This window comes from Coregonus lavaretus (assembly GCF_964263955.1).
Source record: "Coregonus lavaretus genome assembly, chromosome: 1".
NCBI classification, from domain to species: Eukaryota; Metazoa; Chordata; class Actinopteri; order Salmoniformes; family Salmonidae; genus Coregonus; species Coregonus lavaretus.
The window spans coordinates 48717215-48744239 of record NC_139988.1 but is presented as its reverse complement, the minus strand read 5'-3'; the positions used below and the strand labels follow the sequence as shown (position 1 = coordinate 48744239).

At 40.2% G+C, this 27025-nt stretch overlaps 1 protein-coding gene across 3 annotated transcripts in view; it reads right to left on the bottom strand.

Annotated features, from left to right (window-relative positions):
- Positions 1 to 13472, bottom strand: part of LOC311130260 (Golgi-specific brefeldin A-resistance guanine nucleotide exchange factor 1-like) — a 118970-nt gene extending 105498 nt beyond the window's left edge. For all 3 annotated transcript variants that reach the window (XM_084162971.1, XM_084162972.1, XM_084162973.1), the window contains exons 1-3: positions 13226 to 13472; positions 577 to 680; positions 84 to 150 (exon numbers count right to left, since the gene is read on the bottom strand). In XM_084162971.1, the coding sequence (XP_084019097.1) occupies positions 84 to 150; positions 577 to 672 (163 nt within the window). In that variant the 5' untranslated portion in view covers positions 673 to 680; positions 13226 to 13472. The remainder of the gene's footprint in view (positions 1 to 83; positions 151 to 576; positions 681 to 13225) is intronic.
- Between the last annotated feature and the right edge of the window lie 13553 nt (positions 13473 to 27025).

The following is a 27025-nucleotide window of genomic DNA, read 5'->3' as shown; positions in this document are numbered from 1 at the left end:
CACTAATATTCTGTAATTCTATAGAAAAAAAGGCCAAATATACACTGCACCATGTATTGTGCTTGTCATTATTATGTTATTACCTTTTATATTGTTGAGAATCTCCTTCAGGTGGCTGAAGCTGTTAAGCAATGGATCTTGTTCCTCATCCTGTACAACAATAAAACAAACAATACTGGCATCAACAAAAACTCAAGCATGAGAGGACATTGAAGCTCAAAGTGAAACTACTTCATTCAAATGCTGTAGATTTGACCAAATTAACACATTGCCTACAATTTTAATGCAATGGCTTTTTATCTCCTCAGAGTAGCTTCCTATGTAGACTTAAAGTAGAGTATTTATGATGATTAGGCCTTTACACTACACAAAAACATCTATGGCAGCACTATAAAAAATATTATCTTATTTTTAATCTTTCTTCCTCTTGTACCAAGTCTGAAACACTCATTCCTTGAGCAGGTAGTTCTACAATTAAAAAAAGCTCAACTAAACTGTTGTCTTATGTCAAACTAAGCCTTGATTGGGAAATACTAGTGTTACTAAACTTTTCTTTACCAAGACAAATCAACTTACCAAAGGAGTATGGGTATTCCACCTTGAATTCCTCTTGATGGCACCTACAACAGTACAGATCTCCCCTTGAACAATGTATATATTCTTGTCCACCATCCTGATACCTGAGAAGACAAACATAAAAAATGGATATACATTTTCAGTAGGCTTACTTCTTACTACAGCAAGTAAATTAATTCATGTCAAATAGCTTGGTAGTCAAAGACCAGCCAGTCAATGAAACGGTCTTAACTGAAATATTTTATCCTACAGTCTCTGGACACAATCGGGCAAGCTGAACATTATCAGATTGATATTGTTAATATTTGAGTAGCAGTTTCCCCATGTACCTCAAAATGGTTGGATTAAACGTTAAGCAGGCCAGAGAAAGGTACTGTAGAAAGATAATATTGTGTTTCTGCAGGGAAATGTTATTTGACTACTGAGACTGAGTGGAGGTCATACTGAGGCAGAATTCTGTTCAAATTCATGATAAGCAGATTCAGAATAATATGAATAGTACAGGGTGGTTGGAGTGCTGAAATGCAAGCATTGATATGCTGACTCAGTTGACTTAAATGTATCAAACAGAAATGTATTAACACTTGTTTCAAGTGTTAACCCTCTGTCACAACACACTTAGTGAGGATATAGCCAATTGTGTGGCTCAGTACATTTTAGTCATTTAGCAGACGCTCTTACCTAGAGCGACTTACAGTTAGTGAGTGCATACATTTATTAATTTTTTTCCCATACTGGCCCCCCGTGGGAAACGAGCCCACAACTCTGTTGTTGCAAGCGCCATGCTCTACCAACTGAGCTACACGGGGCCCGTAGAAGAACAGAAGATTTGCTGTGGTCCTCCAAGGTCTCAGACTTCACACAGTACCATTGCTAGAATCCAAATCTGTGCCTGAAGTTGTAAGAATGTAGCAAGTATATATATATATATATATATATATATATGCGAGAAAAAAACCCATATGGGGGATTGGAAGTGATGCAGACAATTACATTGATGGAAGTTACAATCTGAAATATTAAAGCTGATCTACCCCCTAAAAAATATATATAATTGAATTTAAATATCAAATATACCATACAGCATACAGTTGCTATTGATATGTGGCTTGTAGAACTACAGTGCCTTCAGAAAATATTCACTCATTGCCTTATGCACATTTTGTTGTGTTTAAAATGGAAATTGAGATTGTGTCACTGGCCTACACAAAATACAACATAAAGTCAAAGTGGATTTATGTTTTTAGAAAAGTTTACAAATTAATTAAAAGCTGAACTGTCTTGATTCAGTAAGTATTTGTTATAGCAAGCCTAAACTTCAGGAGTAAAAATTTGCTTCAGTCACATACAGTGGGGGAAAAAAGTATTTAGTCAGCCACCAATTGTGCAAGTTCTCCCACTTAAAAAGATGAGAGGCCTGTAATTTTCATCATAGGTACACGTCAACTATGACAGACAAAATGAGAAAAGAAAATACAGAAAATCACATTGTAGGATGCTTAATGAATTTATTTGCAAATTATGGTGGAAAATAAGTATTTGGTCACCTACAAACAAGCAAGATTTCTGGCTCTCACAGACCTGTAACTTTTTCTTTAAGAGGCTCCTCTGTCCTCCACTCGTTACCTGTATTAATGGCACCTGTTTGAACTTGTTATCAGTATAAAAGACACCTGTCCACAACCTCAAACAGTCACACTCCAAACTCCACTATGGCCAAGACCAAAGAGCTGTCAAAGGACACCAGAAACAAAATTGTAGACCTGCACCAGGCTGGGAAGACTGAATCTGCAATAGGTAAGCAGCTTGGTTTGAAAAAAATCAACTGTGGGAGCAATTATTAGGAAATGGAAGACATACAAGACCACTGATAATCTCCCTCGATCTGGGGCTCCACGCAAGATCTCACCCCGTGGGGTCAAAATGATCACAAGAACGGTGAGCAAAAATCCCAGAACCACACGGGGGGACCTAGTGAATGACCTGCAGAGAGCTGGGACCAAAGTAACAAAGCCTACCATCAGTAACACACTACGCCGCCAGGGACTCAAATCCTGCAGTGCCAGACGTGTCCCCCTGCTTAAGCCAGTACATGTCCAGGCCCGTCTGAAGTTTGCTAGGATGCATTTGGATGATCAAGAAGAGGATTGGGAGAATGTCATATCATCAGATGAAACCAAAATATAACTTTTTGGTAAAAACTCAACTCGTCGTGTTTGGAGGACAAAGAATGCCGAGTTGCATCCAAAGAACACCATACCTACTGTGAAGCATGGGGGTGGAAACATCATGCTTTGGGGCTATTTTTCTGCAAAGGGACCAGGACGACTGATCCGTGTAAAGGAAAGAATGAATGGGGCCATGTATCGTGAGATTTTGAGTGAAAACCTCCTTCCATCAGCAAGGGCATTGAAGATGAAACGTGGCTGGGTCTTTCAGCATGACAATGATCCCAAACACACCGCCCGGGCAACGAAGGAGTGGCTTCGTAAGAAGCATCAAGGTCCTGGAGTGGCCTAGCCAGTCTCCAGATCTCAACCCCATAGAAAATCTTTGGAGGGAGTTGAAAGTCCGTGTTGCCCAGCGACAGCCCCAAAACATCACTGCTCTAGAGGAGATCTGCATGGAGGAATGGGCCAAAATACCAACAACAGTGTGTGAAAACCTTGTGAAGACTTACAGAAAACGTTTGACCTGTGTCATTGCCAACAAAGGGTATATAACAAAGTATTGAGAAACTTTTGTTATTGACCAAATACTTATTTTCCACCATAATTTGCAAATAAATTCATAAAAAATCCTACAATGTGATTTTCTGGAAAAAATAACACAAACACCAGCAAGGTTTTCCAATGCCTCACAAAGAAGGGCACCTATTGGTAGATGGGTAAAAATAAAAAAGCATTTATTGAATATCCCTGAGCATGGTGAAGTTACTAATTAAACTTTGGATGGCGTATCAATACACCTAGTCACTACAAAGATACAGGCGCCCTTCCAGTTGCCGGAGAGGAAGGAAACCGCTCAGGGATTTCACCATGAGGCCCTTGGTGACTTTAAAACAGTTACAGAGTTTAATTGCTGTGATAGGAGAAAACTGAGGATGGATCAACAACATTGTAGTTACTCCACAATACTAACCTAAATGACAAGAGCAAAAAGAAGGAAGCCTGTACAGAATACAAATATTCCAAAACATGCATCCTGCTTCCAAAAAGGCACTAAAGTAAAACTGTAAAAATTTGTGGCAAAGAAATGAACTTTATGTTTGGGGCAAATCCAACATAACTGAGTACCACTTTATATTTCAAGCTTTGTGGTGGCTGCATCATGTTATGGGTATACTTGTCATCGGCAAGGACTAGGGAGTTTTTTTAATGCAAAAAATAAACAGAATAAAGCTAAGCACAGGCAAAAAACCTTGAGGAAAACCTGGTTCAGTCTGCTTTCCAACAGACATTGTGACAAATTCACCTTTCAACAGAACAACAACCTAAAACACAAGGCCAAATATACACACATTGAATGTTCCTGAGGGCGTAGTTACAGTTTTTACTTAAATCTGCTTGAAAGTCTATGGCAAGAGTTGAAAATGGCAGTCTAGCGATGATCAACAAGCAACTTATTTGCTTTTTTTGTTGTTGGTTAAGGGCTTATAAGTAAGCGTTTCACTGTAATGTCTACACCTGTTCTATTCGGTGCATGTGGCAAATAAAATTTGATTTGAACGTCACAGGCTTTGAATAATTTTTTACAAATTATTGTGCAAATATTGTACAATCCAGGTGTGCAAAGCTCTTAGAGACTTACCCAGAAAGACTCACAGGTGTAATCGCTGCTGATTCTAGCATGTATTGACTGAAGGGGTTGAATACTTTATTTTACAAATGTTATATTTTTCTTGCACTTTGATAGAGTATCTTGTGTAGATCGTTGACAAAATTACAATTAAATCCATTTTAATCCCACTTTGTAACACCAAAATGTGGAAAAGGTCAAGGGGTGTGAATCCTTTCTGAAGGCACTGTATTTGGCTAACTCGCAAAATGATTTAAATTACCTACTGTCAACGTATGAATTGTTTATGGAAAACAACAGGGCTGTGACGATACCAGTACCGCAATATTTTTCCATGGCAAAAATGAAAACACGAAGCGGACCTGAGAATCTTGTTTCTCATGGTCTGAGAGTCCGTTAGGTGCCTTTTGGCAAACTCCAAGTAGGCTGTCATGTGCCTTTTACTGAGGAGTGGCTTCTGTCTGGCCACTACCATAAAGGCCTGATTGGTGGAGTGCTGCAGAGATGGCTGTCCTTCTGGAAGGTTCTCCCATCTCCACAGAGGAACTCTGGAGCTCTGTCAGAGTGACCATCGGGTTCTTGGTCACATCCCTGACCAATGCCCTTCTCCCCCGATTGCTCAGTTTGGCCGGGTGGCCAGCTCTAGGAAAAGTCTTGGTGGTTCCAAACTTCTTCCATTTAAGAATGATGGAGGCCACGGTGTTCTTGGGGACCTTCAATGCTGCAGAAATGTTTTGGTACCCTTCCCCAGATCTGTGCCTCGACACAATGCTGTCTCAGAGCTCTACGGACAATTGCTTCGACCACATGGCTTGGTTTTTTCTCTGACATGCACTGTCAACTGTGGGACCTTATGTAGACAGGTGTGTGCCTTTCCAAAAAATGTCCAATCAATTGAATTTACCACAGGTGGACTCCAATCAAGTTGTAGAAACATCTCAGGGATGATCAATGGAAACAGGATGCACCTGAGCTCAATTTAAAGTACCATTGCAAAGGGTTTGAATACTTATGTAAATAAGGTATTATGCTATTTTTTTCATTTGCAAAAAAATTCTAAAAAACTTTTCGCTTTGTCATTACTCTAATGTGGACTGCGCTGGCAGGTCCTGGACTAGTCTTATCCAATTATCATATGAAGACCTTTCCTACAAGCCCAAAACTTAGGAGAAATGGACTAGGGACTAAAATGTGACAACCCTAATAAAATAATTAATTGCATGTCAGTCATGTTTTTCAATAAAATTATAAAATGAAACACCTTTATATGTATTGTGATTAGTGGCATTTGGGTCGTTCCATGTCACTTCAGCAAGCCATGACACCCACCATCTCCAGTTGTTCTGAAATCGTTTCTGTTGTTAGAAAAATAAGATTAGCATTCCTGCAACATTATTTTGTTGTAATATGTCCAAATCATCTATAAGTAACATAATTTAGTTTCACAATCCATTTTTAGATTTGGACATGAAGCGTTAAAATGCTAATACAGGTATTATTATTTGTATTATTATTATTATTATTATTATTATTATTATTATTATTATGTACCAATGACTTGCATTGGATTTGTGCCACAAATGCTAAAAAGTTAGCATTTGAAACAGTAGACAAAACCAAAGTATGAATTGCCCGTCATACCTTGTTCATAGACTGCTTAGAAGATAAAGAAACCAATGTAATTTTGTAATTTGGGTAAACTATCCCTTTAACATTGAGGGGGGGGGGTTAAAAATAAAATAACCTGGAACAGCACCATCTAGTGGTCTGACACAGGTAATATTTGGATGTAGGATGGGACATAAAACTTAACAACTTCAATAATTAATTTATCTGAATAGGGGAAGAAAAAACATTACCAAATTCACTGAGAATGCATTACGTAGGATGAAGAAACAACACTCCGAGCCACAGCTCCATACTACTTGTTAGACATAGAGAACTGATACTATATACTCGTTGTTGGGAAGGATGTGGGGGGGTCTGTCGGTGGCTTTTGACCATTTCTTTGGATTCCTCATGTCTAACTCATTGTTCGAAAAAAATGTTAGTCCAAATCGGATAAACAAAAATATAAAACGCAACATGTAAAGTGTTGGTCCCATGTTTCATGAGCTGAAATAAAAGATCCCAGAAATTTTCCATATGCACATTAAGTTTATTTCGCTCCAATTCTGTGCACAAATTTGTTTACATCGCTGTTAGTGAGCATTTCTCCTTTGCCAAGATAATCCATCCACCTGACAGGTGTGGCATATCAAGAAGCTGATTAAACAGCATTCTGATTGGGTGGGCCTGGCTCCCAAGTGGGTGGGCCCATGCCCTCCCAGGCCCAACCATGGCTGCACCCCTGCCCAGTCATATGAAATCCATAGATTAGGGCCTAATGATTTTATTTCAATTAACTGATTTCCTTATATGAACTGTAACTCAGTAAAATCATTGAAATTGTTGCATTTATATTTTTGTTCAGTATATATTTATTGAATATTATATGAATTCTGTAAATTAAAATTGTCAATTTGGGTGCAATCAATTAGCTTAATTTCTCAGATAAAATTATTTTTCCACAAAATAATGTTGAAGGAAAGCACATTTTATCTGTTTCTAACAAACAATTTCAGAACAATCAGATGGTGGTGTCGAAATCCTCTTGTGCTTAAATGAGGTAGAATGACCCATTTACCATTAAACCCAATGCAACCCAATACTATTACAATTGCAAAACACTATAGGGGACAGTGTGGAAAGTTGAGCCATTTTTTACATTCAGCATCACTCCAAGGGAAATATTGTATTCTTTCTAACAAAGATATCTGAATATATTTCAGGATATAGTGCAGTGGTCACCAACCAGTCGATCACGATCAACTGGTCGATCACCAAACACTTCTGTAAACGGTAAAGCCTTTCATTCCTATTTTTTTGTTTGCCGCTGTTGGCGGTAGGTGCACTTGACTCAGCAGCCCTATCACCGGGAAGGCAAAGTGTTCCCATTTTGAACCATTTCATGTGTCTGAAGTTAGAACTCTGCCTACCCGGCAGGCCCAGAGAGCAAATCAAGTGCACCTATAGGCCTACCGCTGGACAATCAGATAGCTCAGATTTCCATGTCTGCACAGTTTCCTTGCGCCATAGACTGTAAAAAATAAGTATCAAAGTTGATCATGTGAGAGTTCAAAACCATGACTAGAGAGATACTCAACAAATACAGCAAAGACCTGCTGTTTTTGAGACTAAGTTCATGTTTAAGTTGTTAAATCAGCACTGTCAACACTTTGTTCAACAGTTTAAGCCATAAAATGCATATTCTCCCTACTTCCACTTATGCTACAACCAGCACTGCAGCAGCAATGAATGAGTACAGCAAAGTGCTTCGATAAGCTTGCATTGTTATTATTTGCAGCTTGTGCCTTTTTTAATATCAAGGAATATTTCACAGTCTCTGGTCATAGGAGTAACAACATGAATTGGTGCACGAGGCAGTAATAATGGAGTGCGACTTAAGTTTCTCCATCAGCTGGAAGACTGTGTCCCCTTTTCTCAGCGTAGGGTGGGAGAATGGAGGGACAAGTCGGGTGAGAGGCAGCCTCACCACTGCTCCCCTCTGCCTGACCATCAGATGCAGGTCATCAGTCCAGTAAAAAAAATATACAGTGGGGAGAACAAGTATTTGATACACTGCCGATTTTGCTGGTTTTCCTACTTACAAAGCATGTAGAGGTCTGTCATTTTTATAGGTACACTTCAACTGTGAGAGACGGAATCTAAAACAAAAATCCAGAAAATCACATTGTATGATCTTTAGGTAATTAATTTGCATTTTATTGCATGACATAAGTATTTGATCACCTACCAACCAGTACGAATTCCGGCACTCACAGACCTGTTAGTTTTTCTTTAAGAAGCCCTCCTGTTCTCCACTCATTACCTGTATTAACTGCACCCGTTTGAACTCGTTACCTGTATAAAAAAGACACCTGTCCACACACTCAATCAAACAGACTCCAACCTCTCCACAATGGCCAAGACCAGAGAGCTGTGTAAGGACATCAGGGATAAATTTGTAGACCTGCACAAGGCTAGGATGGGCTACAGGACAATAGGCAAGCAGCTTGGTGAGAAGGCAACAACTGTTGGCGCAATTATTAGAAAATGGAAGAAGTTCAAGCTGACGGTCAATCACCCTCGGTCTGGGGCTCCATGCAAGACCTCACCTCGTGGGGCATCAATGATCATGAGGAAGGTGAGGGATCAGCCCAGAACTACACGGCAGGACCTGGTCAAAGACCTGAAGAGAGCTGGGACCACAGTCTCAAAGAAAACCATTAGTAACACACTACGCCGTCATGGATTAAAATCCTGCAGCGCACGCAAGGTCCCCCTGCTCAAGCCAGCGCATGTCCAGGCCCGTCTGAAGTTTGCCAATGACCATCTGGATGATCCAGAGGAGGAATGGGAGAAGGTCATGTGGTCTGATGGGACAAAAATAGAGCTTTTTGGTCTAAACTCCACTCGCCGTGTTTGGAGGAAGAAGAAGGATGAGTACAACCCCAAGAACACCATCCCAACCGTGAAGCATGGAGGTGGAAACATCATTCTTTGGGGATGCTTTTCTGCAAAGGGGACAGGACGACTGCACCGTATTGAGGGGAGGATGGATGGGGCCATGTATCGCGAGATCTTGGCCAACAACCTCCTTCCCTCAGTAAGAGCATTGAAGATGGGTCGTGGCTGAGTCTTCCAGCATGACACCGACCCGAAACACACAGCCAGGGCAACTAAGGAGTGGGTCCGTAAGAAGCATCTCAAGGTCCTGGAGTGGCCTAGCCAGTCTCCAGACCTGAACCCAATAGAAAAATCTTTGGAGGGAGCTGAAAGTCCGTATTGCCCAGTGACAGCCCCGAAACCTGAAAGATCTGGAGAAGGTCTGTATGGAGGAGTGGGCCAAAATCCCTGCTGCAGTGTGTGCAAACCTGGTCAAGACCTACAGGAAACATGATCTCTGTAATTGCAAACAAAGGTTTCTGTACCAAGTATTAAGTTCTGCTTTTCTGATGTATCAAATACTTATGTCATGCAATAAAATGCAAATTAATTACTTAAAAATCATACAATGTGATTTTCTGGATTTTTGTTTTAGATTCCGTCTCTCACAGTTGAAGTGTACCTATGATAAAAATTACAGACCTCTACATGCTTTGTAAGTAGGAAAACCTGCAAAATTGGCAGTGTATCAAATACTTGTTCTCCCCACTGTATGCTTACTCAGCTGTGCCTAACAAATTATTACCAGCGTGATCATATACCAAAAATGTATAGATATTATTTCAAAAAGTTCTGAGAAAAACATTGGCAGGATTAATGTTGCATAGTCTTACGTTTTTTAAGCCATGTTTTAAAATTCTGAGCGGTAGATCTCGGTTTGCATTTTGACTCAATGTGATCTTGACTCAGAAAAGGTTGGTGACCACTGATGTAGTGTATCCCTGGACATAAACAGAATGTAAAACATTCATTTTGAAAACATGGCTTGTCCAAAAAAAGTGGTCTCTTGGGTATTTACATTTTAGTCATTTAGCAGACGCTCTTAACCAGAGCAACTTACAGTTAGTGAGTGCAGACATTTTTTTCTTCTTCATACTGGCCCCCCGTGGGAATCAAACCCACAACCCTGGCATTGCAAGTGCCATGCTCTACCAACTGAGCTACACGGGGCCACGGGGTATGGGGTAAGTTGAGTTGCGGGACAGGGTAAGTTAACCCGCCTACAAATTTCTTTACTGAATGAAATATTACCTCTACCTTTTAAAACACTAGCTAGGTTTCCATGAAAATATATATATTTTTTAAATTAGCATTTCCTCATCCAATTGACTCGTTGCGGATAAAAGTCTGTGCGTGATGACGTAGTGCACATAAAAACAACTTCTGCAGTTAAATTCCCATGTACCAGATAAAAAATGCAAGTTAAATGGGTTTCCATCACCCTACTGATGGTTGTCACAAAAAAAACAATGTTATATAGCAAATGTGCCCACTCTGGTATTGGCACGTGCGCGTTAAAGAGTTCGGAACAGTTTGTGCATATATGATGACGACGTTGAGACTTTTTGTTCGTTTTGGCCTTCAACAAGGTTTTTTTTCAGCTGTTCGTGCACACATAAAATTATTCGCAAGCCGAAGTCTATGCCCCTTCGTCGGTGAAAGGGTCAACAGTAGGGATTCTTCAATTAAGTGTTTGTCATTCAACGATAGACGACTTGTTTTCATGAAAAATGTTGTTCACTTGAGAAATACCGCACCAACCATCCTAGTTAAATGTAAAATTGCGCGACTAAGATCTCCTCGGCAAAAAATTAAAAATTAAATGACATTTGAGTTATTTTAGATTCATTCTGACTATTTTGAGGAAGTGTATACTGGCTACGGCGTCTCAGTACTATTGCCGCTTTTTCTCGTTTTTCAAGCAAAGATCTTTTCAAGCGAAGGTCAAAGGCATGCGAGCACACTCGTTCGGTTCACCTAACCGAGTTGAGCTAAGCGCAAGCCAAACCGAAGCATGATAAAGCCTTTAGCCAACAGCTCGCAGATACAGTGCGGGTATAGTTTACATTATGAAATTATGGACAAAAGAGCAAGATTATTTTTATTTGTCAAACTGCAGCCAAGCATCGATCATCATGTCACCAGAATAAGACCCTTGAGGCCATGTGGCGGAAAGTGATACGGGCACTGGAAATGGGGGTGAGGGCTAGTGGGTCTGGGCAGGTGTAATGTAGTTGATGTTTGCATGATGCCGTCATTTGTATGTTTTGTATAGTTAATAAAATATACAATTAAATCTTATAAAAGAATAAGACTCGATATTTATTGGAAAGGAGCATCAAGCTCATCACCTTTCGCCACCCTGTGAAGTTAATAATTTATTTCATCTGTAGCCTAATAAACTATGTGATTTACCGAGTCGTAGTGGGAGGACCACAACGTCATCGTGTGACTCCAAGTTTACGATCACAAAAAGATCCCACCTTGTCTAGCATATTTTGTTCTGTCTAAAGTTAACCGACAAATGTGCTGTTTCCATCAGGCCTGTCATTACATTTTTTATCCAACATGTACTTTACTCGCAGAAAAAGGTTGGATGGAAACCTTGTTACTGTATCTTTATTTCCCAAACACAATTCAACTCACTTTGTCTTTTAAGCATTTTAACGATACTCAAAGCAGCAGCGTCATACTAATTTTCTAATAGAGAACTCATACTGTATACTGGTTGTTGGGGTGGGATTGGCATGGGTTGTGGAGGGTCCGTGGGTGGCTTTTGTCAATTTTTGGGGATTCTGCATGTCTTACTCAATGTTAGGAAGAAGTTTGGTCCAAATCGGATGTTGGGAACAATATTTATTGAATATTATCTGAATCCTATAACTTAAAATGGCCAAGTTAGGTGCAATCAATTAGCTTAATATCTGAGAATATTTAATTTCAACAAAATAAAGTTTCAGGAATGCTGATCTTACCCATTTCAGTACAGAAGATTTCAGAACAATCTGAGACGATGGGTGTCTCGGCTTGCTGAAATGACATGGAATGACTCTAGTAGCCTTCTACATTTGGGCTTTCCAAATGCTCTGTGTGACTGACCACCCGCAAAAGTGGCTGGTGAAACAGGGCTCTACAGTGTGACCATTTTACTCACATATGCGCCTAAATATTTTGCTGTGCGACCTGGAATTTATTTAGGAGCAACAGTGCACCTAGAGAATTAAGGATTCTAGTTTTAATACCTCAAATATGTTTCATTGTGTTCCTACATCTTTGTGTGCACCTACATTTTTCAACTAAGGCACATATGTGCTCCTTGTAAAAAGGTCAGCGTATAGCCCTGTGAATTAGACATTCTTACCCACCAATGGCAAAATTTACCCGCATTTGGCAGGTGTTAATGTTCCACCCTGGTCCCATGACTTGAATGGGATTTGTGCCACAAATGCTAAAACGTCAACATGTGGAAACAATGCCAGGGCAACTAAATCAAAGCATGAATTGCTGTCATACCTTGTCCATAGACTATTACAGGGTAAGGAAACCAATGTGTAACTTTGGTGAACTATCCCTTTAACACAGCTGTGGACCAGTTGATAACCGAGCAGCAATATTGAACCTAGCTAGCTAAATTAGCTAGTCAGCTAGTCAGGTACAGGCCTGGCATCCGATGACTAGTTAGGATAGTCCAGATAACTAACGTTAGCTGGCTAAGAAGTAATAAAGGCCTGCAAGTTGGGATTATCTTCATTTTCAACATGAACAGACAGCTGATTGTCAACCATGAATATTCCTAATACTGCAGGTGAATTTAGTTTATCACCAACCATGTGATGGATCATACAAGTTAGCTAGATAACAATGTAACGTTAATTGGATTGACACCAATGACGTTACAATCTAGTTAGCTAGTTAAAGTAGCTAGCTACATAAACTAGCTAGCTACATACAATAGCTACATAAGTATCTTACTGTATAATTCAAAACAGTTATCGATATGCTTATTATAGTAGTTACCTAGCTAACTAACTAACTATGTCATGGCCAACGACTTAGCTAGCATTAACTCGTCTTTCGTGGTGAGACTGATAGCTAACGTTACTTAGCTACTTTATCACGCTCACGTAGATAGGCTCAGTCATACATTTGACAGGTCGGATAGCTAGTTATGCTCTAGTTTACATCGTTGACAACACACAGAGTCGGTGTGAAATCAGCCGTTACAGGATTTTTGAAGCATCCGCTAGCAAACTAACATTGCAAACAACTTTTTAGATCAAACTGAACTGCGAAAATACTCTACCTGTTAGGAGTTCCAAGATGGAGTCCTGTGCAATTTCACCTGATAAGTTAGCTAGCAAGCTAACTGGCCAACAGTGATGACCAAAAATCAATTACAACATATAGGAAAACTACAATATTTTGACATTCCAGTACGTGAGACACATTAAAACCAAAAACTACTAATTCAAAAGGTAGCTATATGGTTCCTAATATAGACAAATTAAACACACAAACCGGCAGACAATCTGTACTTGGTAAACACACTACGTGGAAAAGCTGGGTTTTCACAACCTAACTTGCTGCACTGCCACTGGAACGGTTTAACAGCGCTCTAGGCCAATCGAGTTTGACTGCTCTCTAAACCAATAAATTGCGATTAAATATTTTTATTTATTTATTTGTTATTGATTCACTTGAAAATATGGGAGATTTTATTTTACATTTATCATAATTAGCTGCATAAACTTATGTTGATCCATAACCTAATGTTTTCCAGCTACTCACATTCACAACACAACTGAAATAAAGGGATCTAAATGGGCGGGACTAACAGTAAGCAGCACGGTTGATTGAGTGTTCGTGATAACGAAAGCATAATGGTCAGCATCCATGGAATTGCAAAAGACTGCAGCACGGGTTAGTTTTGAAAATCTTTGACTGCAGACTAGGCTACATCTCTGCAATCTGATGTAAACATAATTACAAGCTGTTCATTGTAGCCTATGTTTCCAGTACATGGTTCCTTCATCTGTTGATACACATGTATTAAGGTTTCAAATAAAATAAAATAAAATGTTAGTTGTAACATGCGCCGAATACAACAGGTGTAGACCTTACAGTGAAATGCTTACTTAACCAACAATGCAGTTTTAAGAAAGAATACCCCCCAAAATCACCCAAAAAAATACAATATAAAATAATACGAAATAAAAGTAAAAAATAATTAAAGAGCAGCAGTAAAAATAACAATAGTGAGGCTAAATACAGGGGGTACCGGTACCAAGTCAATGTGGGGGGGCTGTAGAACCTTTTGAGGATCTGAGGACCCATGCCAAATCTTTTCAGTCTCCTTAGGGGGAATAGGTTTTGTCGTGCCCTCTTCACGACTGTCTTGTGGGCTTGGACCATGTTAGTTTGTTGGTGAGGTGGACACCAAGGAACTTGAAGCTCTCAACCTGCTCCACTACAGCCCCGTCGATGAGAATGGGGGCGTGCTCGGTCCTCTTCTTTTTCCTGTAGTCCACAATCATCTCCTTTGTCTTGATCACGTTGAGGGAGAAGTTGTTGTCCTGGCACTACACGGCCAGGTCTCTGACCTCCTCCTTAAAAGCTGTCTCGTCATTGTCGGTGATCAGGCCTACCACTGTTGTGTCATCGGCAAACTTAATGATGGTGTTGGAGTCGTGCCTGGCCAAGCAGTCATGAGGAAAAAGGGAATACAGGAGGGTACTGAGCATGCACCCCTGAGGGGCCCCCGTGTTGAGGATCAGTGTGGCGGATGTGTTGTTACCTACCCTTACCACCTGGGGGCGGCCCGTCAGGAAGTCCAGGATCCAGTTGCAGAAGGAGGTGTTTAGTCCCAGGGTCCTTAGCTTAATGATGAGCTTTGAGGGCATTATGGTGTTGAACGCTGAGCTGTAGTCAATGAATAACATTCTCACATAGGTGTTCCTTTTGTCCAGGTGTGAAAGGGCAGTGTGGAGTGCAATAGAGATTGCATCATCTGTGGATCTGTTGGGGCGGTATGCAAATTGGAGTGGGGCTAGCGTTTCTGGGATAATGGTGTTGATATGAGCCATGACCAGCCTTTCAAAGCACTTCATGGCTACAGACGTGAGTGCTACGGGTCGGTAGTCATTTAGGCAGGTTACCTTAGTGTTCTTGGGCACAGGGACTATGGTGGTCTGCTTGAAACATGTTGGTATTACGGACTCAGACAGGGAGAGGTTGAAAATGTCAGTGAAGACACTTGCCAGTTGGTCAGCGCATGCTCGGAGTACACGTCCTGGAAATCCGTCTGGCCCTGCGGCCTTGTGAATGTTGACCTGTTTAAAGGTCTAACTCACATCGGCTACGGAGAGCGTGATCACACAGTCGTCCGGAACAGCTGATGCTCTGATGCATGTTTCAGTGTTACTTGCCTCGAAGCGAGCATAGAAGTAATTTAGCTCGTCTGGTAAGCTCGTGTCACTTGGTTGAATGATTCTGTTTGTGGGCCGGTATGATGAAATCATCATTAAACAATATTATTTCTGGAGACTATGTTTCCTTATGCATTTATGGCTGTGCTATTCTTTAGCATTTTAACCACGAAGGCACTGTTGTTGGAATAGTTATTTCCTTAATGGCTGATTAATCAATAGATAGTCCTATTGAAAGTGTAGGGAGGGAAAACTTCATGTGAAATATCTCAAATAAAATGTAGCCTACATTGCAGCGTAAACTTGCATTTTTGTAGAAAATAAAAGCATTCATGTTTCTACATGTTGTGTAAAGATCTTGTGTGGTTTTCTATAATTGATCAAAATGGAATGTACAGTATATCAAAGCCCTTATCTCTCTGTGTGGTATCAGTGGCCTGTTTATTCAACATCTAACCTGAAAGTTGTATTGCTTTCTGTTTAAAACATGCAGCAGCAACTCCTTACAATCAAAGCCCTCTATTTGCTCTTTTGCCAAGTGTTTGATCACCTGTGGGGTTTGTAATTGCAACATTTCATCTGCAAATAAAGGAACGTCATAGACACGCCAACCCCACTGAGGCAATAACAGGACAGATTACTTTATGGATGTCAGTCATACACCTGTACATACATGCCATTTGTGGTATGCTCAACCAACAGTTTATGTTTTGTACAAATTGTAGTGAACATCTGTCAAAATAGTAAAATTAAACACCTGAAACACCTGATCATATTTCATCTACAAAACAAAAATTGTTCAACAGTTTGCACATTGAAACAATGTGTTAATGTATTCATCAAACAGCATAATCATTATTTCATTATTATGGACAATGATGTGAAAGAAATAGGATTCTTCTCCCCTACGTGAAACATCTGGATTTCTTTTGAAAATATTTACTCAAGATTTCTGTGAAGTAACTATAATCTTTATTCATAGTTACCCTATTACAGACTGATAAAACTGATGCCAACCTTTGGAATCAGTTGGCAGTGAAACCATTAGGATGTTTTCCATTGTAGAGTTGGTTATAAGAATTCCTTTGATGTCATATTTCTCAGGCAATTGAATCTAATTCATTTATACGTTTTCATTTCAAGGCAGTGGTTCAGCATACAGTAACCTTGTTTGCCAGGCGATTGTAAGAAATTACACAAAATCAGGTTTAAAGGCCTAGTGCATTCAAAAACGTGATTTTCCTGTGGTTGGAATAATACTGTGAAATTGTGAAAATTATGATAATTCCCTTTTAATGTAAGAGCTGTTTGAAAAGACTGCCTGAAATGTCAGCCTGTTTTGGTGGGATGGAGTTTTGGCCTGCCTGGTGACATCACCAGGCGGTAAATTGGTTAATAGACCAATAAGAAGGAGAGTTCCAAACCTCTGCCAATAACAGCTAGTTTTCAGTTAGTGACACAATTTTTTGTCTGCATGTGCTACAGAAGGCTATATCGGTCCCTAATGCAAGACTAGTAAAGGCCCAGTGCACTACTTTTGTGAGAAGATTATTTTTCTAAATTCAGATTTTTCAGGGGGTGCTGCAGCACCCTCAGCACCACTACTTCCCGCGGCTATGATTGGTGCTGTAATAAGATAGATAGCTTAGGCTATAATCAAGGCATTTGTGTCTACAAGCTTAGGACACATTTGGATTTCTGATCGTCTGGAAAATAATACTAATTGAAAGTAAAAGGACAACAGGCCTTCAAATCAATTAGTTTCCCACTGAGCAAAAACTGGTTGAATCAACTATGTTTCTATGTCATTTCAACAACAAAAAATCAATGCGATGACGTTAAATCAACATGGAAAACTGATTGGATTTGCAAAAAGTCATCAACGTAAGGGAATTTGGTCTTGTTTAACCTAGATCCAATAACATAGTGACATTTTTTGTTGATTTTACGTTGAATTCACGTTAATTGACAACTCAACCAAATGTAAATCAAAACTAGACAATGAAATGACGTCTGTGCCCAGTGGGTTTCCGCAGCGGGTAAATCCTATTTGATGAGATGCATTGATTCATGAATGTTGGCTAATTGACCTAAAATGATCAATATGTACAAGGTACATAGTCCTTCTATATAGTTTAGAATGCCATTGGAAAAATGCCAAAGTACACAGGAAGAATTGGTCAGCAGTGTGGGTTCAAAACAATGTCAACAAGATGTGTCATGTAGACAATAGAGCAGGGGTCTCCAACGTTTTCTAGCATGAGAGCTACTTTTGAAAAATGGAACATGTCGCAAGCTACAATTTAGCTTTCAAATAGGCACATTCTTCTCTTGTCCTCTACCCTGCAACTCTTCCCCGGATCCTTGGTGTACAAGAGATTTGTTTTCTGTCAATATAACTAGTAAAATAATGGTTAATAAACAACTCTAAGGGGGCCCCATAAAATTATATTTTCTCTGTTTTATTTTTCCTGGCTTTAGATTTTTAAAAGTGTTTTACTCTCAATATTACAATGATTCATAGAGAAACAATGAAAATGGATGTTCTGAGTCCATGTCATGCTTAAATCACATAAAAATTTTGAGGACTGAAAAAACAACAATATATATATATATATATATATATATATATATATATATAGTGGGGAAAAAAAGTATTTAGTCAGCCACCAATTGTGCAAGTTCTCCCACTTAAAAAGATGAGAGAGGCCTGTACTTTTCATCATAGGTACACGTCAACTATGACAGACAAAATGAGAAAAATAAATCCAGAAAATCACATTGTAGGATTTTTAATGAATTTATTTGCTAATTATGGTGGAAAATAAGTATTTGATCAATAGCAAAAGTTTCTCAATACTTTGTTACAGTGGGGGAAAAAAGTATTTAGTCAGCCACCAATTGTGCAAGTTCTCCCACTTAAAAAGATGAGAGAGGCCTGTAATTTTCATCATAGGTACACGTCAACTATGACAAACAAAATGAGAAAAAATCATCCAGAAAATCACATTGTAGGATTTTTAATGAATTTATTTGCAAATTATGGTGGAAAATAAGTATTTGGTCAATAACAAAAGTTTCTCAATACTTTGTTATATACCCTTTGTTGGCAATGACACAGGTCAAACGTTTTCTGTAAGTCTTCACAAGGTTTTCACACACTGTTGCTGGTATTTTGGCCCATTCCTCCATGCAGATCTCCTCTATAGCAGTGATGTTTTGGGGCTGTCGCTGGGCAACACAGACTTTCAACTCCCTCCAAAGAGACTGGCTAGGCCACTCCAGGACCTTGAAATGCTTCTTACGAAGCCACTCCTTCGTTGCCCGGGTGGTGTGTTTGGGATCATTGTAATGCTGAAAGACCCAGCCACGTTTCATCTTCAATGCCCTTGCTGATGGAAGGAGGTTTTCACTCAAAATCTCACGATACATGGCCCCATTCATTCTTTCCTTTACACGGATCAGTCGTCCTGGTCCCTTTGCAGAAAAATAGCCCCAAAGCATGATGTTTCCACCCCATGCTTCACAGTAGGTATGGTGTTCTTTGGATGCAACTCAGCATTCTTTGTCCTCCAAACACAACGAGTTGAGTTTTTACCAAAAAGTTCTATTTTGGTTTCATCTGACCATATGACATTCTCCCAATCCTCTTCTGGATCATCCAAATGCACTCTAGCAAACTTCAGACGGGCCTGGACATGTACTGGCTTAAGCAGGGGGACACGTCTGGCACTGCAGGATTTGAGTCCCTGGCGGCGTAGTGTGTTACTGATGGTAGGCTTTGTTACTTTGGTCCCAGCTCTCTGCAGGTCATTCACTAGGTCCCCCCGTGTGGTTCTGGGATTTTTGCTCACCGTTCTTGTGATCATTTTGACCCCACGGGGTGAGATCTTGCCCCAGATCGAGGGAGATTATCAGTGGTCTTGTATGTCTTCCATTTCCTAATAATTGCTCCCACAGTTGATTTCTTCAAACCAAGCTGCTTACCTATTGCAGATTCAGTCTTCCCAGCCTGGTGCAGGTCTACAATTGTGTTTCTGGTGTCCTTTGACAGCTCTTTGGTCTTGGACATAGTGGAGTTTGGAGTGGGACTGTTTGAGGTTGTGGACAGGTGTCTTTTATACTGATAACAAGTTCAAACAGGTGCCATTAATACAGGTAACGAGTGGAGGGAAGAGGAGCCTCTTAAAGAAGAAGTTACAGGTCTGTGAGAGCCAGAAATCTTGCTTGTTTGTAGGTGACCAAATACTTATTTTCCACCATAATTTGCAAATAAATTCATTAAAAATCCTACAATGTGATTTTCTGGAAAAAAAAATATCCATTTGTCTGTCATAGTTGACGTGTACCTATGATGAAAATTACAGGCCTCTCTCATCTTTTTAAGTGGGAGAACTTGCACAATTGGTGGCTGACTAAATACTTTTTTCCCCCACTGTATATATACAGTGGGGAGAACAAGTATTTGATACACTGCCGATTTTGCTGGTTTTCCTACTTACAAAGCATGTAGAGGTCTGTAATTTTTTATCATAGGTACACGTCAACTGTGAGAGACAGAATCTAAAACAAAAATCCAGAAAATCACATTGTATGATTTTTAAGTAATTAATTTGCATTTTATTGCATGACATAAGTATTTGATCACCCACCAACCAGTAAGAATTCCGTCTCTCACAGACCTGTTAGTTTTTCTTTAAGAAGCCCTCCTGTTCTCCACTCATTACATGTATTAACTGCACCTGTTTGAACTCGTTACCTGTATAAAAGATACAGTCCCACTCCAAACTCCACTATGTCCAAGACCAAAGAGCTGTCAAAGGACACCAGAAACACAATTGTAGACCTGCACCAGGCTGGGAAGACTGAATCTGCAATAGGTAAGCAGCTTGGTTTGAAGAAATCAACTGTGGGAGCAATTATTAGGAAATGGAAGACATACAAGACCACTGATAATCTCCCTCGATCTGGGGCAAGATCTCACCCCGTGGGGTCAAAATGATCACAAGAACGGTGAGCAAAAATCCCAGAACCACACGGGGGGACCTAGTGAATGACCTGCAGAGAGCTGGGACCAAAGTAACAAAGCCTACCATCAGTAACACACTACGCCGCCAGGGACTCAAATCCTGCAGTGCCAGACGTGTCCCCCTGCTTAAGCCAGTACATGTCCAGGCCCGTCTGAAGTTTGCTAGAGTGCATTTGGATGATCCAGAAGAGGATTGGGAGAATGTCATATGGTCAGATGAAACCAAAATAGAACTTTTTGGTAAAAACTCAACTCGTCGTGTTTGGAGGACAAAGAATGCTGAGTTGCATCCAAAGAACACCATACCTACTGTGAAGCATGGGGTGGAAACATCATGCTTTGGGGCTATTTTTCTGCAAAGGGACCAGGACGACTGATCCGTGTAAAGGAAAGAATGAATGGGGCCATGTATCGTGAGATTTTGAGTGAAAACCTCCTTCCATCAGCAAGGGCATTGAAGATGAAACGTGGCTGGGTCTTTCAGCATGACAATGATCCCAAACACACCACCCGGGCAACGAAGGAGTGGCTTCGTAAGAAGCATTTCAAGGTCCTGGAGTGGCCTAGCCAGTCTCTTTGGAGGGAGTTGAAAGTCTGTGTTGCCCAGCGACAGCCCCAAAACATCACTGCTCTAGAGGAGATCTGCATGGAGGAATGGGCCAAAATACCAGCAACAGTGTGTGAAAACCTTGTGAAGACTTACAGAAAACGTTTGACCTGTGTCATTGCCAACAAAGGGTATATAACAAAGTATTGAGAAACTTTTGTTATTGACCAAATACTTATTTTCCACCATAATTAGCAAATAAATTCATTAAAAATCCTACAATGTGATTTTCTGGATGATTTTTTCTCATTTTGTTTGTCATAGTTGACGTGTACCTATGATGAAAATTACAGGCCTCTCTCATCTTTTTAAGTGGGAGAACTTGCACAATTGGTGGCTGACTAAATACTTTTTTCCCCCACTGTATATATACAGTGGGGAGAACAAGTATTTGATACACTGCCGATTTTGCTGGTTTTCCTACTTACAAAGCATGTAGAGGTCTGTAATTTTTTATCATAGGTACACTTCAACTGTGAGAGACGGAATCTAAAACAAAAATCCAGAAAATCACATTGTATGATTTTTAAGTAATTAATTTGCATTTTATTGCATGACATAAGTATTTGATCACCCACCAACCAGTAAGAATTCCGTCTCTCACAGACCTGTTAGTTTTTCTTTAAGAAGCCCTCCTGTTCTCCACTCATTACCTGTATTAACTGCACCTGTTTGAACTCGTTACCTGTATAAAAGATACCTGTCCACACACTCAATCAAACAGACTCCAACCTCTCCACAATGGCCAAGACCAGAGAGCTGTGTAAGGACGTCAGGGATAAAATTGTAGACTTGCACAAGGCTGGGATGGGCTACAGGACAATAGGCAAGCAGCTTGGTGAGAAGGCAACAACTGTTGGCGCAATTATTAGAAAATGGAAGAAGTTCAAGATGACGGTCAATCACCCTCGGTCTGGGGCTCCATGCAAGACCTCACCTCGTGGGGCATCAATGATCATGAGGAAGGTGAGGGATCAGCCCAGAACTACACGGCAGGACCTGGTCAATGACCTGAAGAGAGCTGGGACCACAGTCTCAAAGAAAACCATTAGTAACACACTACGCCGTCATGGATTAAAATCCTGCAGCGCACGCAAGATCCCCCTGCTCAAGCCAGCGCATGTCCAGGCCCGTCTGAAGTTTGCCAATGACCATCTGGATGATCCAGAGGAGGAATGGGAGAAGGTAATGTGGTCAGATGAGACAAAAATATAGCTTTTTGGTCTAAACTCCACTCGCCGTGTTTGGAGGAAGAAGAAGGATGAGTACAACCCCAAGAACACCATCCCAACCGTGAAGCATGGAGGTGGAAACATCATTCTTTGGGGATGCTTTTCTGCAAAGGGGACAGGACGACTGCACCGTATTGAGGGGAGGATGGATGGGGCCATGGTAGGTTTATTTGAACAGTGAGAGACAGAATAACAACAAAAAAATCCAGAAAAACGCATGTCAGAAATGTTATAAATTAATTTCCATTTTAATGGGGGAAATAAGTATTTGACCCCCTCTCAATCAGAAAGTTTTCTGGCTCCCAGGTGTCTTTTATACAGGTAACGAGCTAAGATTAGGAGCACACACTTAAAGGGAGTGCTCCTAATCTCAGCTTGTTACCTGTATAAAAGACACCTGTACACAGAAGCAATCAATCAATCAGATTCCAAATTCTCCACCATGGCCAAGTCCAAAGAGTTCTCCAAGGATGTCAGGGACAAGATTGTAGACCTACACAAGGCTGGAATGGGCTACAAGACCATCGCCAAGCAGCTTGGTGAGAAGGTGACAACAGTTGGTGCGATTATTCGCAAATGGAAGAAACACAAAATAACTCAATCTCCCTCGGCCTGGGGCTCCATGCAAGATCTCACCTCGTGGAGAACGGTGAGGAATCAGCCCAGAACTACACAGGAGGATCTTGTCAATGATCTCAAGGCAGCTGGGACCATAGTCACCAAGAAAACAATTGGTAACACACTACGCCGTGAAGGACTGAAATCCTGCAGCGCCCGCAAGGTCCCCCTGCTCAAGAAAGCACATATACAGGGCCGTCTGAAGTTTGCCAATGAACATCTGAATGATTCAGAGGAGAACTGGGTGAAAGTGTTGTGGTCAGATGAGACCAAAATCGAGCTCTTTGGCATCAACTCAACTCGCCGTGTTTGGAGGAGGAGGAATGCTGCCTATGACCCCAAGAACACCATCCCCACCGTCAAACATGGAGGTGGAAACATTATGCTTTGGGGTTGTTTTTCTACTAAGGGGACAGGACAACTTCACTGCATCAAAGGGACGATGGACGGGGCCATGTACCGTCAAATCTTGGGTGAGAACCTCCTTCCCTCAGGCAGGGCATTGAAAATGGGTCATGGATGGGTATTCCAGCATGACAATGACCCAAAACACACGGCCAAAGCAACAAAGGAGAGGCTGAAGAAGAAGCACATTAAGGTCCTGGAGTGGCCTAGCCAGTCTCCAGACCTTAATCCCATAGAAAATCTGTGGAGGGAGCTGAAGGTTCGAGTTGCCAAACGTCAGCCTCGAAACCTTAATGACTTGGAGAAGATCTGCAAAGAGGAGTAGAACAAAATGCCTCCTGAGATGTGTGCAAACCTGGTGGCCAACTACAAGAAACGTCTGACCTCTGTGATTGCCAACAAGGGTTTTGCCACCAAGTACTAAGTCATGTTTTGCAGAGGGGTCAAATACTTATTTCCCTCATTAAAATGCAAATCAATTTATAACATTTTTGACATGCGTTGTTGTAGATTTTGTTGTTGTTATTCTGTCTCTCACTGTTCAAATAAACCTACCATTAAAATTATAGACTGATCATGTCTTTGTCAGTGGGCAAACGTACAAAATCAGCAGGGGATCAAATACTTTTTACCCTCACTGTATATATATATGAAAAAATTTATGCACTCACTAACTGTAAGTTGCTCTCGATAAGAGCATCTGCTAAATGACTAAAATGTAAATGTAAATATATATATATATATATATATATATATATATATATATATATATATATATATATATATATATATATATATATATATATATATATATAGGTGTAATTTCCCTTTAATTGTGCATTAAACAAGTGAGGAATGTGTTGGTCTAGCGATGTTTTTGCCTTTAGGCTTACTGCTGCTCCTTACAAAAAACGTATACAGTAATCCTGCAGGAATTCAAACCTTTGTGAAGGATTTGTGCAGGTGTCCTGCACGAATCATGTAGGATTGACAAAATCCTGCAGGAAAAGTCCCTGATGCTCCTGCAGGACACCTGCAGGAGTTTGACAGAAATTATGAAAATAATCCACAAACATGACAATTTCTGTAGGATATTCCTGCAGAATATTCCTGCAAAATACAGTGCCTTGCAAAAGTATTCATCCCCATTGGCTTTTTTCTTATTTTGTTGCATTACAACCTGTAATTTAAATTGATTTTTATTTGGATTTCATGTAATGGACATACACAAAATAGTCCAAATTGGTGAAGTGAAACGAAACAAATAACTAGTAAAAAAATAAAATAATAATAATAATAATAATAATAAATAACGGAAAAAACTGCTAAAGCAACACTTGAGTGGTTTAAGGGGAAACATGTACATTTCTTGGAATGGCCTAGTCAAAGCCCAGACCTCAATCCAATTGAGAATCTGTGGTATGACTTAAAGATTGCTGAGCACCAGTGGAACCCATCCAACTTGCAGGAGCTGGAGCAGTTTTGCCCAAATATCCCAGTGGCTAGATGTGCCAAGCTTATAGAGACATACCCCAAGAGACTTGCAGCTGTAATTGCTGCAAAAGGTGGCTCTACAAAGTATTGACTTTGGTGGGGTGAATAGTTATGCACGCTCAGTTTTTTGGTCATATTTCTTGTTTGTTTCACAAAAAAATATATTTTGCATCTTCAAAGTGGTAAGCATGTTGTGTAAATCAAATGATACAACCCCCCAAAAAAATCGATTTTAATTCCAGGTTGTAAGGCAACAAAATAGGAAAGATGCCAAGTGGGGTGAATACTTGCGCAAGCCACTGTATGACAATTCCAGTAGGACCCTGACAATTCCTGCAGGACCGAAACCTGCAGGATTTTGATACTGCTGCAGGATATGGCAATTCCTGCATGACCAAGTACATTCCTGCAGGAATCAAATCTTGCAGGATACGTTCTGGAATTGCAGCACGAATCCTGCACGATTTTGATATTCATAGGGCCATATCGGGTAGTCAAACTGCTAAAGGAGGAGATAAAGTGTGTGTGGAGTTGAGTGCACATAATTTTTTAAATAGCTAGCTTGTTCTTTATTCATAAAAACATGTTTTTAACTCTCCTTTACAATTTATGACAAGAAGAGGAAGGGTCATGTGACATCTTTGTCACCATAGCAACAGTTGGCAGTTGAGGAAATGGCTGGCAGACAGTTTAGCTAGTTCAAGTCCTGCTAATATTAATTTTTAAAAGAATGTACAGGTAAGGAGTCAGAGAAACATCCTAAAACTACAACAAATGTTTATATGAACATGTTAGAGGGTACACATAGCAATTTTGTTCTGTGTTGTGTATGCAGAATCTTTTTTCCTACATGACATTTTATTGGTGGACTATCTGCAGAATTCTTTAGGAATTGTCCTACAGGAAAGTGGCCCCGTAAATCCTGTGTGATATCCTGCAGGACTTCCTATTCCTGCAGGATATATATTCTGCAGGAGCAGAATTTTTTGTGAAGGATTCCTGTAGGACTTTTTTGTAAGGGCCAGCAAATGTCATGGCAGAGTTTGAAAAACAATGGCCACACAATTGGTACAAATAATCATGAAATCTTTGTCATTGAAGCCTACTTTGCGGTTAACATTTAATTGAGAAGGTTTTGGGGAAAGTCTTTCTGTCTACCCACAAGACGGTATCATTAGCATCACTAACTGACTACATACGGAGTGATGGACAAATGCGTGCACCAAACAGACAGACAGGCAATATTGCTGGAAATAATTGGCAGATATTGTGTTACATTTGACTTTTTAGCCAGTAGTGACTAACCAGGAGTGGGATAATGGCAATGTGGCTTTGATTGGATAGTAGCCGGGAGCTTTATGTTTATGACAGTTTGCAATGGAACACATGAAATAAATGCATGTTCTTTCAGAATTGCTTGGCTAGCTACTCATAGGTGGGCTGCGAGCTACTGGTAGGCTACATGTTGGAGGCCGTTTCACTAGTGGGTGTCTTCTGTAACATATAATATAATAATAATATGCCATTTAGCAGACGCTTTTATCCAAAGCGACTTACAGTCATGCGTGCATACATTTTTTTTTTTTGTGTATGGGTGGTCCCGGGGATCGAACCCACTACCTTGGCGTTACAAGCGCCGTGCTCTACCAGCTGAGCTACAGAGGACCACTAACATGATGTTTCTGTTCCCCAGTCCCCATCATGTATAAGCCCATTTGGGTTAGCCTAAGTTATCTTTATTCTGTTTAGCAACAGTGAGAGCACTGTTGTTGTTTAGAGGATCATCTTATTCTGGAACAATAATCCTGCATTTTGGATAAAATGCATTGGCAAACTTCAACATTAGCATCATCAATCCATGACTAAATCAAATCAAATAAAATTGTATTTGTCACATGCGCCGAATACAACAGGTGTAGACCTTACTGTGAAATGCTTACTTACAAGCCCTTAACCAACAATGCAGTTCAAGAAATAGAGTTAACAAAATATTTACTAAATAAAATAAAAAATAAAATAAAAAGTAACACAATAAAATAAAATAAATTAGGCTATATATAGGGGGTACCGTTAGCGAGTCAATGTGCGGGGGTACAGGTTAGTCAAGGTAATTTGTACATGTAGGTAGGGGTAAAGTGACTATGCATTGCATTGATAATAAACAGTGAGTAGCAGCAGTGTAAAAACAAAGGGGGGGGCGGGGAACAGTCTATGATTTAGGTGACTGGAGTCTTTGACCATTTTTTGGGCCTTTCTCTGACGCCGCCTAGTATGTATACACTTGTCTATATAA